The sequence below is a fragment of the Crotalus tigris genome, unplaced genomic scaffold, assembly GCF_016545835.1.
Source record: "Crotalus tigris isolate CLP2741 ecotype Arizona unplaced genomic scaffold, ASM1654583v1 scf7180000017646.2482762, whole genome shotgun sequence".
NCBI lineage: Eukaryota > Metazoa > Chordata > Lepidosauria > Squamata > Viperidae > Crotalus > Crotalus tigris.
In genome coordinates this window covers 1,288,370-1,299,578 of record NW_024096538.1, presented here as the reverse complement: position 1 = coordinate 1,299,578, position 11,209 = coordinate 1,288,370, and the positions used below count along the sequence as shown (strand labels likewise).

The 11,209-nt window shown below is 33.9% G+C and overlaps 1 protein-coding gene across 1 annotated transcript in view; it reads right to left on the bottom strand.

Annotated features, from left to right (window-relative positions):
• Nucleotides 1–2,314: 2,314 nt before the first annotated feature.
• Nucleotides 2,315–11,209, bottom strand: part of LOC120304751 (multiple C2 and transmembrane domain-containing protein 1-like) — a 29,568-nt gene continuing 20,673 nt past the window's right edge. Inside the window, exons 2-5 of the mRNA XM_039335689.1 lie at nucleotides 7,310–7,419; nucleotides 6,159–6,268; nucleotides 5,512–5,609; nucleotides 2,315–4,757 (exon numbers count right to left, since the gene is read on the bottom strand). Of these exons, the coding sequence (XP_039191623.1) occupies nucleotides 4,686–4,757; nucleotides 5,512–5,609; nucleotides 6,159–6,268; nucleotides 7,310–7,419 (390 nt within the window). The 3' untranslated portion in view covers nucleotides 2,315–4,685. The remainder of the gene's footprint in view (nucleotides 4,758–5,511; nucleotides 5,610–6,158; nucleotides 6,269–7,309; nucleotides 7,420–11,209) is intronic.

Sequence of the window (11,209 nt, the reverse complement as noted above, 5' to 3'; positions counted from 1 at the left end):
CACAGTTGTCAACTCTGCTGAAAACAGAGCCATATTCATTTCACAATTATTTCCCAGGAAGTCCAATGTTTATTAACTTTGTATAAATACATCTTTTGGAATTATCTAAAATGTCCTCAAATTCCTGTGTTATATGTTAAATGGTCGTAGAAAAATGTGATGTGTCGATTTGATGTGACAGCACTGAATGAAGAGACTTGTGACTGGTCCTTGAAGTTGTGCCCATCACAGCATCCTGGCAGTCACACTACCATGATTTGGCCACTTAGTAACCAGGTCGCAATTATAATGGTCATTGAGTCTCAGTTGATCACCATTTGTGACCTTAATTCCAGGCTTTCAACAAGCAAAGTCAATGGGGAAGCTGGCAAGAAGTGGTAAGTCATGGTTATGTGATATCACACAGAAGGACTAAATGGGATTTGCTTAACAACTGCAATCAGAACTGCATCATAACTTGGCATGGTCATGTGATTTTTTTTTTTTTTTTGCTTTATGACACATCACTTAGTAATAGAGTCCTAGTTCCAGTTACAGTCAGTAACTGAGTATTACCAGTTCTGAGTCCACTTCTGAAAGTTCTACTATGGACATATTTCAAGAGAATTCAGACTCAGCATTATATTAAGCTAAGTGGGGTTTTTTGCCTTAATAAATTTGTAAAAATGCTTTTGATAGCATGGGTACCAATCTAAAACAAAAAATCTAGAAAATAAGTATCTGAAAAATTTCTAGCTGATTTTCTTTGAACAAGTTCCATTAACAAAGTTCTTACTCTTTCTAGAATAGGTTATGCCATGTCTTCTAAAATTATATTGAATAGATGTAAATGATATATAAATATAACCATGAGAACTGTCTCATCTAATGTTATTATTTTTAATTGCATGCAAACATTTTGCACCCTCTGCAAAATGTGAATCATCTCCTGCTGTTATGTGAAAAGATTCAACGTGTTACATTTTCTTCCTCAAAATCAAGTTAAACTTTCTCTCAGGGCTGAAAGATTATAATTCTTTTCTACTTTTTTACTTGCTCAGAAAAGTCTACAGTACAATATAGCCTAAAAACTGTCTTATTGCATATGTGCATTAAGGAAGTTAGGACTTCTTCTTTTGCCTACAATTAAAACTGAACGGCTAATTAAAAGTAGATGTGGACATGCTAAGAGGATCAATCAGGCTTGGAATAATTCCTTCTGAAATAAGTTCCTAATTTATGTATCAAAGTTACTCCATCATTTATTGCATAATCCATTGTTAAGCTTTTCTTCTATTTCCAGCTACAACATTAAAATTGATCATGTAGTTGTGGCTGGTTTCTTACATAAGCAACCTCTACAATGACCGTATTTTTATTCCCTAGATAAATTCCCTCTCCCCAGAATTGAGGAAGGCATATTCATCACCTGAAAACTGTAAAAGCTCCTTAGCATAAAAACTCTTGCAAGTATAATAGTTCAGGCTTTATGCAATAAACAAATAGTTATTCTTTAATTTTGAAGAATACTTTTCAAATCAAATCCCAACTACCCACCTCTAGTTTTTGAAGACTCCATATGTTATCAGATACAACTACTCCTCACTTAGCAACAATAATTAGGATTTCCATTGCTAAGCAATGTGATCATAAAGCACAAAATCAAATGACCATACCACAACTATAGAAATTCTGGCACTTCCAGTTGCCATTGTTAACTAAATCATATGGGTCGTTAAGCAAAGATGGCACATGGTCACCATCTGTAATCTTCTGCTGGTTATTCCATTGATTGCTTTTAGAAAGCCAGCAAAGAAAGTTGCAACCAGCAATAATATGTCTGAGGGGATGCTACACCAGTCCTATGTACAAGGTTCAATTGTAACTACCCATCATTCAACACATTGTAAGTTCAAAGTCACTGAACGAATAGTTGTTAAACAAGGACCACCTGTTGTCTATTAATTAAAATGTCATTGTGCTCTCCTTAAAAGTTTTTTAAGTCAGAGATATATGTGAATTTTTCCATGCTAATCAATGTGAGACAAGAGCTTTGGAATTGAGAAATTCACTTTGGATTTGGCCCCAAGCTGGCCAGACCTATTCCCAGTTTTTTTTTCTACAATTGATGTTTTCCAGATCCCCAAATCAGGTTTGAACTAAAGTTTTACATCATAAAATCAGAACATTATCTGTGTGTATTATGCAAAGACACAGCTCTCCAAAAAAGCTATAATACTGGGAAAGACAGAAAGAAAGAGAAGGTGACCAGCAGCAAGATTGATGGACTCAGTTACAATGGTGATGAGTGTATGTCCTTGGGAGACTTGTAAGAACAGGTTAAGGATTGATTGCCTTGGGAGAAAAAAATCTATGTGGGAAGATTTCCAATGAAGACCTAGATGGCCCTGAAGGTGTGGAAACGGCATTATGATGGACATCGCTGATCAGAAAGCAGACCTAGCTGGCAAAATCTCTTCAGAGAAAAGAGAGATTGTGAGATTGCCCAGATGTATTCTGGACAATTACTCCTTACAAAAGGACTAAAGGCTGAGGTTTTTGTGGCTGGATGGTAAGTGAGTGGTTTGGAGTTGAAAGATTCCAATTAAGTTCACAGTATTCATGTAGCCTATATGGATATATAGACATGAAGTTTTGGTCATACTTTATTTCATAATTACTTTTTCAATATTTTCAAATAGCAAGTTTTATGGCATTCACTGGGTGAACTTCCTTCAAGTGGAAAAAGGGGAGCTGGAGTCTTCTCAAGCAGCAAGTGCAGAAGAATATAAGACTAGGTTGAAAAGGAAGCTTGAATTGCTTGGCAAAAGGCTTGGATGCACAGAAGTGAAAATTAGGATTTTGTTTAGTTTGGTTATCTGTGTTCACACATTTCTTCATATACATAACAGGGAATTTGAGAATTAAAATGCAGTATGGGAGATTGTGAAACTGACAGCTTTATCCCTCTTTAACCAGGAGGGAAGATTTAGGAGGCAGTCCAGTATCACTTGGAATTGTTTTCAGACAAAAGTTATCTAAGAGTTAAGCTGTTACTAGAGCCACGAACTGAAAATAACACTCAGGATATGATCCCTGATATTCCTGTGCAAATAAAATGGATACACAGATAGAGAGAGATGCATGCTTATTCTTATGTAGTTCACATGGAACATCCAAACATTTTATCATCGTATTTAATGGCATAAATAAGTATTTTGTGCAGGAAATGTATGTCCACAAGGTAATAATAAAGGAGGACATCACAGGGAAAAACCTTTCACATATTTTGCAAAAAGTTTTTAAATCAGTGTAATGTTCTAGAGTTATATTCTCTTTCCCAATATTCACATCAATAAAAGTTTTTGTTTCCATTAATTAAATATTGCCCATCAATAATAAGCAACCAGAAAATTTCTTTATACATATGCATATCAAAACTGGCTACTCAAGAAAACATGTTCAGGGTTAGCTTTCTCTGCAGTTTAGTATTCTTTCTAGTAGATTGTATAAATAGGCAAGAAAATCTGGGGAAATTTCAAGAGAAATATTCTAAATGAAAAGCATAGAAACCTTTTCCCCCTGAGGACACAAATTAATCTTTACTTTGTTTTTTACATCCCTTGGAAGTTTTCTATAAAAATTATGTGGTAAGCTTTTTTTTTAAAAAAAAAGTATACTGGCTCAAATCAATATTCCTATATGTCGTTAAGTATATATATCCAAAGCTATTTGTTATGCAATAATAGCTTAAACTTCAATATCTTGTATAATATAAAATGGTTTGCATATAATTGTCCACTTAACCTTCTGGAGAAAAGACTAATTTATTACAGAAAAAAACAAAGAAAATCTACCTGTTTCCATTGACTCCTATAAAAATTTAGGATAATGTAAACTTAAAGTATTATTTAGGTGCACAGAAGATGTTCATAATCTGTAATCTGAAGCAATGTGCTTAAAACTTATTTTGTTTTTGAAATATATGCAGGTTGTTCATGAGGCTAACAAATACAAATCAAGATTAATTTTTTTTATAAAAGTTAGATATGGAATCAGTTATAAATCTGGCAGTAATTTTAAATATAGGAATATTTTTTCGAAATCTTGTAGTGGAATGATAAAAGTATCAAGAAATTCTTTAAATCTTTGGAGATCCATTAAGACATTTGCATGTTGCATGTAACTCATTTACTTCCAGCAAGCCCTGATTAACTTATAATGTCTGGTTATTTGCAGCAGGCAAGGATAGTGGTAGAAAAAATAAATGAATTTGCTTTTCTCGGCATGTCTAGTAATATGTATAACATGGAACTTTAAAGAGAACATCCTTTTTAGGATAAAAAGATCAGTTATTTGGTTTCTTAATATTAATTAGCATGAATTAAATTACATTTAGCACATCTATATCCCTTTGTATGTGCTTATCACGTACTATTCCATATTCATGCTACTGATGGCTTTTCTCATCTACAAAGCTGGAGCATGCTAAATTTCAAACTTTCACTGTAGTTCTGTACAAAGGAAAGAATATTTTCCCTGCTAAATCTCTCTGTACAATATTTACACATTTCTCATTAAGATTACCAATTTTTTTAAAAAAATCACAACCCAAAAGAGAATAAACAAAAAATTAGAAAGAGAAGAAATCCTGCTCAGGTGGTATGCCTTGTTCAGATGTTGATCTGCCCAGCACATGGAATTGACTAACCAAGGTTATTTTTCTTCCTCTTACTTGGACTGTGAGAAAGGTCTTGTTTCAGTTCTTGATATTGCACCTGTTTAAACATAGAGTTCAGACATCAATTTCAACTTAGTAAAGCAAGATTTTTTCTAAAACTACACAATGGGGCTAGAAATGTTTAGGGAAGGAAGCAATATTGTCCAGACAATATGCAACATGGGCATCATTCCTAAAATGCAAGCCATGGCAAATTATTAGGTCAAGGGGAAGAAGGAAAACAAAAATAACAATAACACAATGAGTATGTTGGAAAAGAGACCATGACAGTAAACATTTCAGTAAAGCCTTCTCCTACCCCACTTGCATAAGGAATAACTTTTTAGAAGACCAATAACAACTTTTTTAAAAGCCAGAAATTTTTTAAAATGACATTTTTAAAGTTAGGACAATTCAGAGCTCTATAACAAAGGTAGCTACAATTATAACTGTACAATCTAGGAACAAATAGGTGTCAGTAGAAATATTCTTAGTGTAGTATTCTTTGAGGAATAATGCGGCAGTTTTCAGCTAATGTAAATGCTTCCATCAAATGAGGACTTTTTACAGTGCAAAGGGTGGCCATCACAGCATCCTCACATGACTAGCTTCATATTTTAGTGCACTGAGTGAAATGATTTGTTTTTTTACAGTGATGTTTTCTGCTTTCATCAACTTATATCTCTGAAGCTGTTGCAAGTTAGTGTAATATAACTTACATTTACTCACTATTTATTCACAATTTAATTAGAAAATTAATCCCCCCCCAAAATAATATATCTTCAAGTTTAACATCAAAGATATATACAGACCACTTGCACATCTGAAGGAACTCTGGAAAGAAAATCAAGTAGTTCGTTGTTATCAATTGCATATGGATTTCGGAGTTTCTTTGTAAATTTGTTGATGCCTGAACAAAGCAACAGTTCAGATAGATCAGTACTGGTGTTTTAATGTCATTGTAAAATTAATTGCATAAGCATTCTTGATTAGTACATCCATTCTTGATTAGTGCTTCATACTTTTTTCCTTGAAAACAGCAACTCCTGGTTTTAACATAACCTCTATCAATAAAATAATTTTACTTGGCAAAAAGCCATAGATGAGTAGTGCCAAATTGGGCTTTTGAATGCCAGAATGATAAGTGCTAATACAGATTCAATATATTCAAAAACATGAATGCCAATGTACCAATATACCCATTATTTTTTTTAATACTGGCTCAACATTTGTATTTATAAAAAGTACATGTTAAGAAAATGTGTATAAGGAAGAAGAGGAACAGCAATCTTGTTCAATTTTATTGGTATAAACCTCCATCTGATACATTCAGAATTTAGAAAGAGGACATTCTCCATCCACTATCAGATATTCACTAGAGATAATACATCTCTTAAATTTAAAGCTATTTGTTCTATGTTCTATAGAGAATTCTGGAGGGGGAAAAGACTCTACTTACCCCAGACAAGGACAATGTATCTCAGTGGAATGAAATATACGATGACTGTGAACACACAGAGGGCAACAATGGCCAGCCAGCTTAAGAATGGAACAGTCCAGTTGAATATACTGAATGAAAAATTAACAGATCAGAAATACAATAGCATCACAGAATAAAAAATTAAAAAAACAACCAGCAGCAGGTAGAATAAAAATCTTCAAATGGAACAATATGTTTTTGAATATATATGAGTATAAAATATGCTGTGTGTTGGTGCTTTGGACCCAAACTCTAAAAAGCAATTTTGGACCTAAAATTTGCTCTACACTCCATGATTTACACTTTGTAGAAACTGAACTTTATGCAATTTTTTCTAAAATTTTCTCCAAATCTCCTCCCTGATACTGTGCCTCTTGGCTTTAAAGCGAAATACACAAATCTTTCCCATAGTATTGCCTGGTTGATTAATCCGGCAGTGTTGGTGCAACCCAGGTACTTTTAATTAAATAATGTCATCTATTGTATCCATTGTAATAGTGTATTGTATCTCTGTAATAGTGCCAGCCCTTTGGAATGAGCGTCTCCTCTAGATCTGGATGGATCCTACTGTATGGTATTTCAAATGAGCCTGAAGACCCAGTTCTTCTCTCAGGCCTTTAGGACAGTGAATGAAGATCCCTTAGATTCTTTTTTCTGTTCCAAGTTCAATTTTTGTCATCTTTATTCCTTATTTTGGTTCCTGATTGTATTCTGTTTTAATGTTTGTATCTGAATCTCAGAGTCTTTGGAAGTCAGGTAACCTACACATTTAATAATAAATAAAAGAATAAAAAATTGAAAAGATGAAGTTTAAACAGTTCCCTCTAAGATTATCTATCCTAGGCTTTTTCTCATATTTGGTTATCAGGATAGACTCTTAATAAAAGAAGGAATTATGTCCCTCTGCTTTAATGTAGGTTTATGTTTTCTTCTGTTTCTGTTCTACATTAGATAACATATTATTTTAGCATTCTGGTCCAAATGATAGAACTTTAATGATTAAATAAGAATGATGTGATTTTTGTAGTGACATTTTTGTCCTTTATTCAAAATATGTAACATTTTGTAACTGAAATGGGAATACACATATATGAACATAAGCTGAGAATAGCTAAGAATCCATTACTTACTTCTTAATCCTTTCTGCAAGAGAAGCCACCTCATCAAGGACGTTCTGAACACTGATACACACTTCCTGAATGGCATAGATTTTATTAATAAATCCTTTCTTTTCACTGTCCTAAGGATTATGAGAAAGAGGATCAATCAACAATTATTGGTAAATTGATTACAGCTTTCCCCAGTAAAACATTAAAATAGCATATTTTTAAACTGAACACATTAAGAAATCTTTCATTTTCCTCTGCTTTGGACAATATTCTCCAAGTACAAATGAATACATAAGCCTGAAAAACAGGCAATGCTGTTCTATCATATCTAATAATTACAATAGTATGTCTTTAATGTGACTATTAAAGCAGTGGCATCATTTTTCAGGCTTGCATACTTGAAAAAGTAATAGAGAGAAGCTAAGGGTGTCCTTACATCAGGTCTTAAGTACTTCCAAATCATTTTCAAAATGTTTGCAGCCTTACAAAATATATTAAGTATATTTTAAATGAAATGACAAGGAGTGTGAGAAATTATGTTCTATACCAATGTCTTTATAATCCCTACTACTCCTTAATATCTCATTAAAAACAGTCTTCCTTGTTCTATGTAAAGGAGTTAACTAGATGGCAGTTAAGTTCTGTTAATAATATTGGTTGAGAAATAATCTGTTATAAATGCTTTAAGGACACGGTCACAAAAAAGGACTAGTTACATTCATCACCGTTGTTTTTATATGGATTATAAAACAATTTGGTTATAAATATATAAATTTTTGTATAGTGGTTAAGGTTACAAGGTAGAAATTAGTAGACTGTGAGTTTTAGTACCACCTTAGGCATGAAAAATCAGCTGGGTGACTTTGGGCCAGTCGCTCTCTCTCAGCCCAAATCATCTCACAGGCTTATTGTTGTGGGAAAATAGAAGGAAGGAGGAGTAATAGATATGTTGGCTGCCTTGAGTTATAGATAAAAATAATAAAGATGGGATAAAAACATTTTTTAAAAAGTGCAACTATACTTTTTATCAATTATGATAAAACTCCATCTTACAGTAATCCTTTGATTCAAGTCATGCTGCCTTCCTCAATAAAGTACAGGTGGTCCTCGACTTACGATGGAAATTAGGACCAGAATAGTCCTAAGCAGGCTATCAGGTAGGTTAGTGGCTACTGATACATGAGGAGAGCACAAGGGTGTCACAAGAATGCAGGAGAAGCATGGTGAGGCTTGAAAGCGTCTGTGAGGGTACACAAGGAAGAACAGCAAAGATCAGGAAGAGTGTGTAAGCGTGCAAGCAAGGCTTAGGAAGGGTGAGGGAAAGTGCAAGAGACATGGCAAAAGATGGGGAGGATGCACAAGTGACCAGCGTGGATGAAGTGCAGAGGGACTGGGAATGAGTATGCAGGTAAGGGAGAATTATTTTTGACCTTCTCTACCAGCATCTCCAATAACTTTCTGGGGGAGCCAGCAGAGAGGTTTACAAACAGCAATCACATGATCACAGAGTATTGCAACCAGTCATAAGTGCATGTCAGTGGGACAGCTGGAGCTCTGAGGACAAGTTGTAACCACCATTTGTTCAGGGCCATCGTAATTTGAACAGTTGATGAATAAATGATTGTAAGTTGAGGACTATCTGTATTGTTCTTTTAAAAAGTAACAGTTTAACAAAAATCTCCTTAATAAATCTTAAAATATGGCTAACAAACATGCAACAACCTATTTAAATAAATGCTAAGATTTGTCAGTGTTTATTTTGGAGGGGGGAAATATCATTCATGCATGTCACATATGATTTTATAATAAAGTCAGGATTTTTTAAGCAATCACGAGTTGCAAACATCTGGACAACTCCAAACTGTCTCATTTTTCACAGCTTAGCCCTAGATACACAGTTGTAATCCTAGGTATATATAGAATTTTATTTGAACTAGCTGTGTTGCTGTAACAGTATTCGGTAAATAAGGATGACCATGAAACTATCATTCTGCTTAAGAATTACTAAAAAACAGTAATCCAGCCTCAAGTCATAACTGCTTTCTGTTTTTAGTTATAATTCATCAATTTAGATTCCTAGATCGAAGCATATCTTGATTCATCATCAGTTCTTGTACGGAAAGAATGCTATCAGAATAACAAAACACATTCCCCTTTCTTCTATCTCTAGAGCTCAAGAGATTTACTTTGGAAGATCCTGAAGCTATTTTTCTTTACAAATATTTTAACAAGTTCAACTTGTATCTTCTTGAATTCACATCTGTTCTACATTTTCTTTTTAAATGGAAAGGGCCACTATTCTCCTCAGACCTATTGCATTCTCTACTTCGGAGCATAAAGAAAATTTGTTGACATATTCGAAAGCAGGCATAGACAAAACAGCATGGGAAAAAGGAGGCAGACAGAAGGATAAAGGTTCAGCTTTTCCTAAACTAATGCCACATGCCCCATGAAACCTTAGCTGTTTTTTATTTCCTGTTCTAAAGATTTGCAGAGAAAATATTCCAGGCTAGTGAAAAGCTGCACTTTTTCCCAGCAAGGTGCTGTGTTAGCACAGAACATATGAGCCAATTTCAGCAAACCAAAGTTCCTAACATTCCCTTTTCAAATATTTTTAGTATTTCCTCTCAAAACAAAGATGGGCTGTTACAGGAATCAATTTTGTCATCTGAATGGCTACAAGGGAGAGATGGGGGAGATAGGCATTGGGGTAAGATGAAGCACATGCTATGATTATAAATGAAGATGGGCTGCCAAGCAACCAGATTTGGATCATGTGACCGTGGGGTGCTGCAATAAAGGATGGCCAGCTGTAACTATCATTCATTCAGTGCTACTGGAACTTATAACACATTTTTGTTCAGTGAGGACTACCTGTACTAAAAAAAAGTTTTGTGTTTAATATGTTGTAAAGGCTTTAAAAAGCATTTCACCATTTTTTTCCCCAACAACTTGAAAAATAGTCAGATCCTGAATTGAAACTAGTAGGTTATGTTGATTCCGACAGATTCAGATTCAAATAACTACATGTTAAACAAATAAAAGTGTAATACAAGTGGGTTTTTCTTTGCAAAAGTATTGCAATTAATAACAATTCTAAATTCCTAATAAACCCAAATTATTTTTAACCATATGTATACTTTGAGGCAAAAATAGAGGAACAATTTTAACATATTCAATTGCCACAAAAATCTACTTACAAGATATAAAAGTGCATTCTAATAATAAATAAATTAACAGAGTGACTAGCTCTTCTTCCCTTCAGAGTGGGACAACCTTTACTGGCAACAAAGAGCCGAGGTGGCGCAGCAGTTAGAGTGCAATACTGCAGGCCACTTTAGCTGACTGTGTTCAGCAGGTCAGCGGTTCAAATCTCACCGGCTCAAGGTTGACTCAGCCTTCCATCCTTCCGAGATAGGTAAAATGAGGACCCAGATTGTTGGGGGCAATGTAAATATATATATATATACATTGCTTACTGGTGTACACCGCTTAGAGAGTGCTTGCACTTAAAGCGGTATATAAGTCTCATAAATAAATAATAAATAAATAAACTTAGATCATTAGGAGAAAATAAAAATCCAAATTTCATAGAATTTGGAATTTTACACCTTTATAATCTGGGTTATTACTGTATGCTTTTCCCCAGAACTGTATGAAACATAGAAAACATAATCTATTATGAAGAAATAAAACATGTCAAATTTCATAGAAATCAATGCAGAATTTTCAAGTTATGTAATAAAGGTCAGGTAACAGCTCTTTTAAAAGAAATCACCAAAGAAATTCATCTATAATTGGAAGTAATTTGTGGACATTTTGCAAAACATGGAAAAAAGTCAAATTTTGACATGTTGATTTGATGATTGTTAAAAATTAAGAAGAAAAAAGAAGAAAAAAACTCTTTTCCCTTTCTTTCGG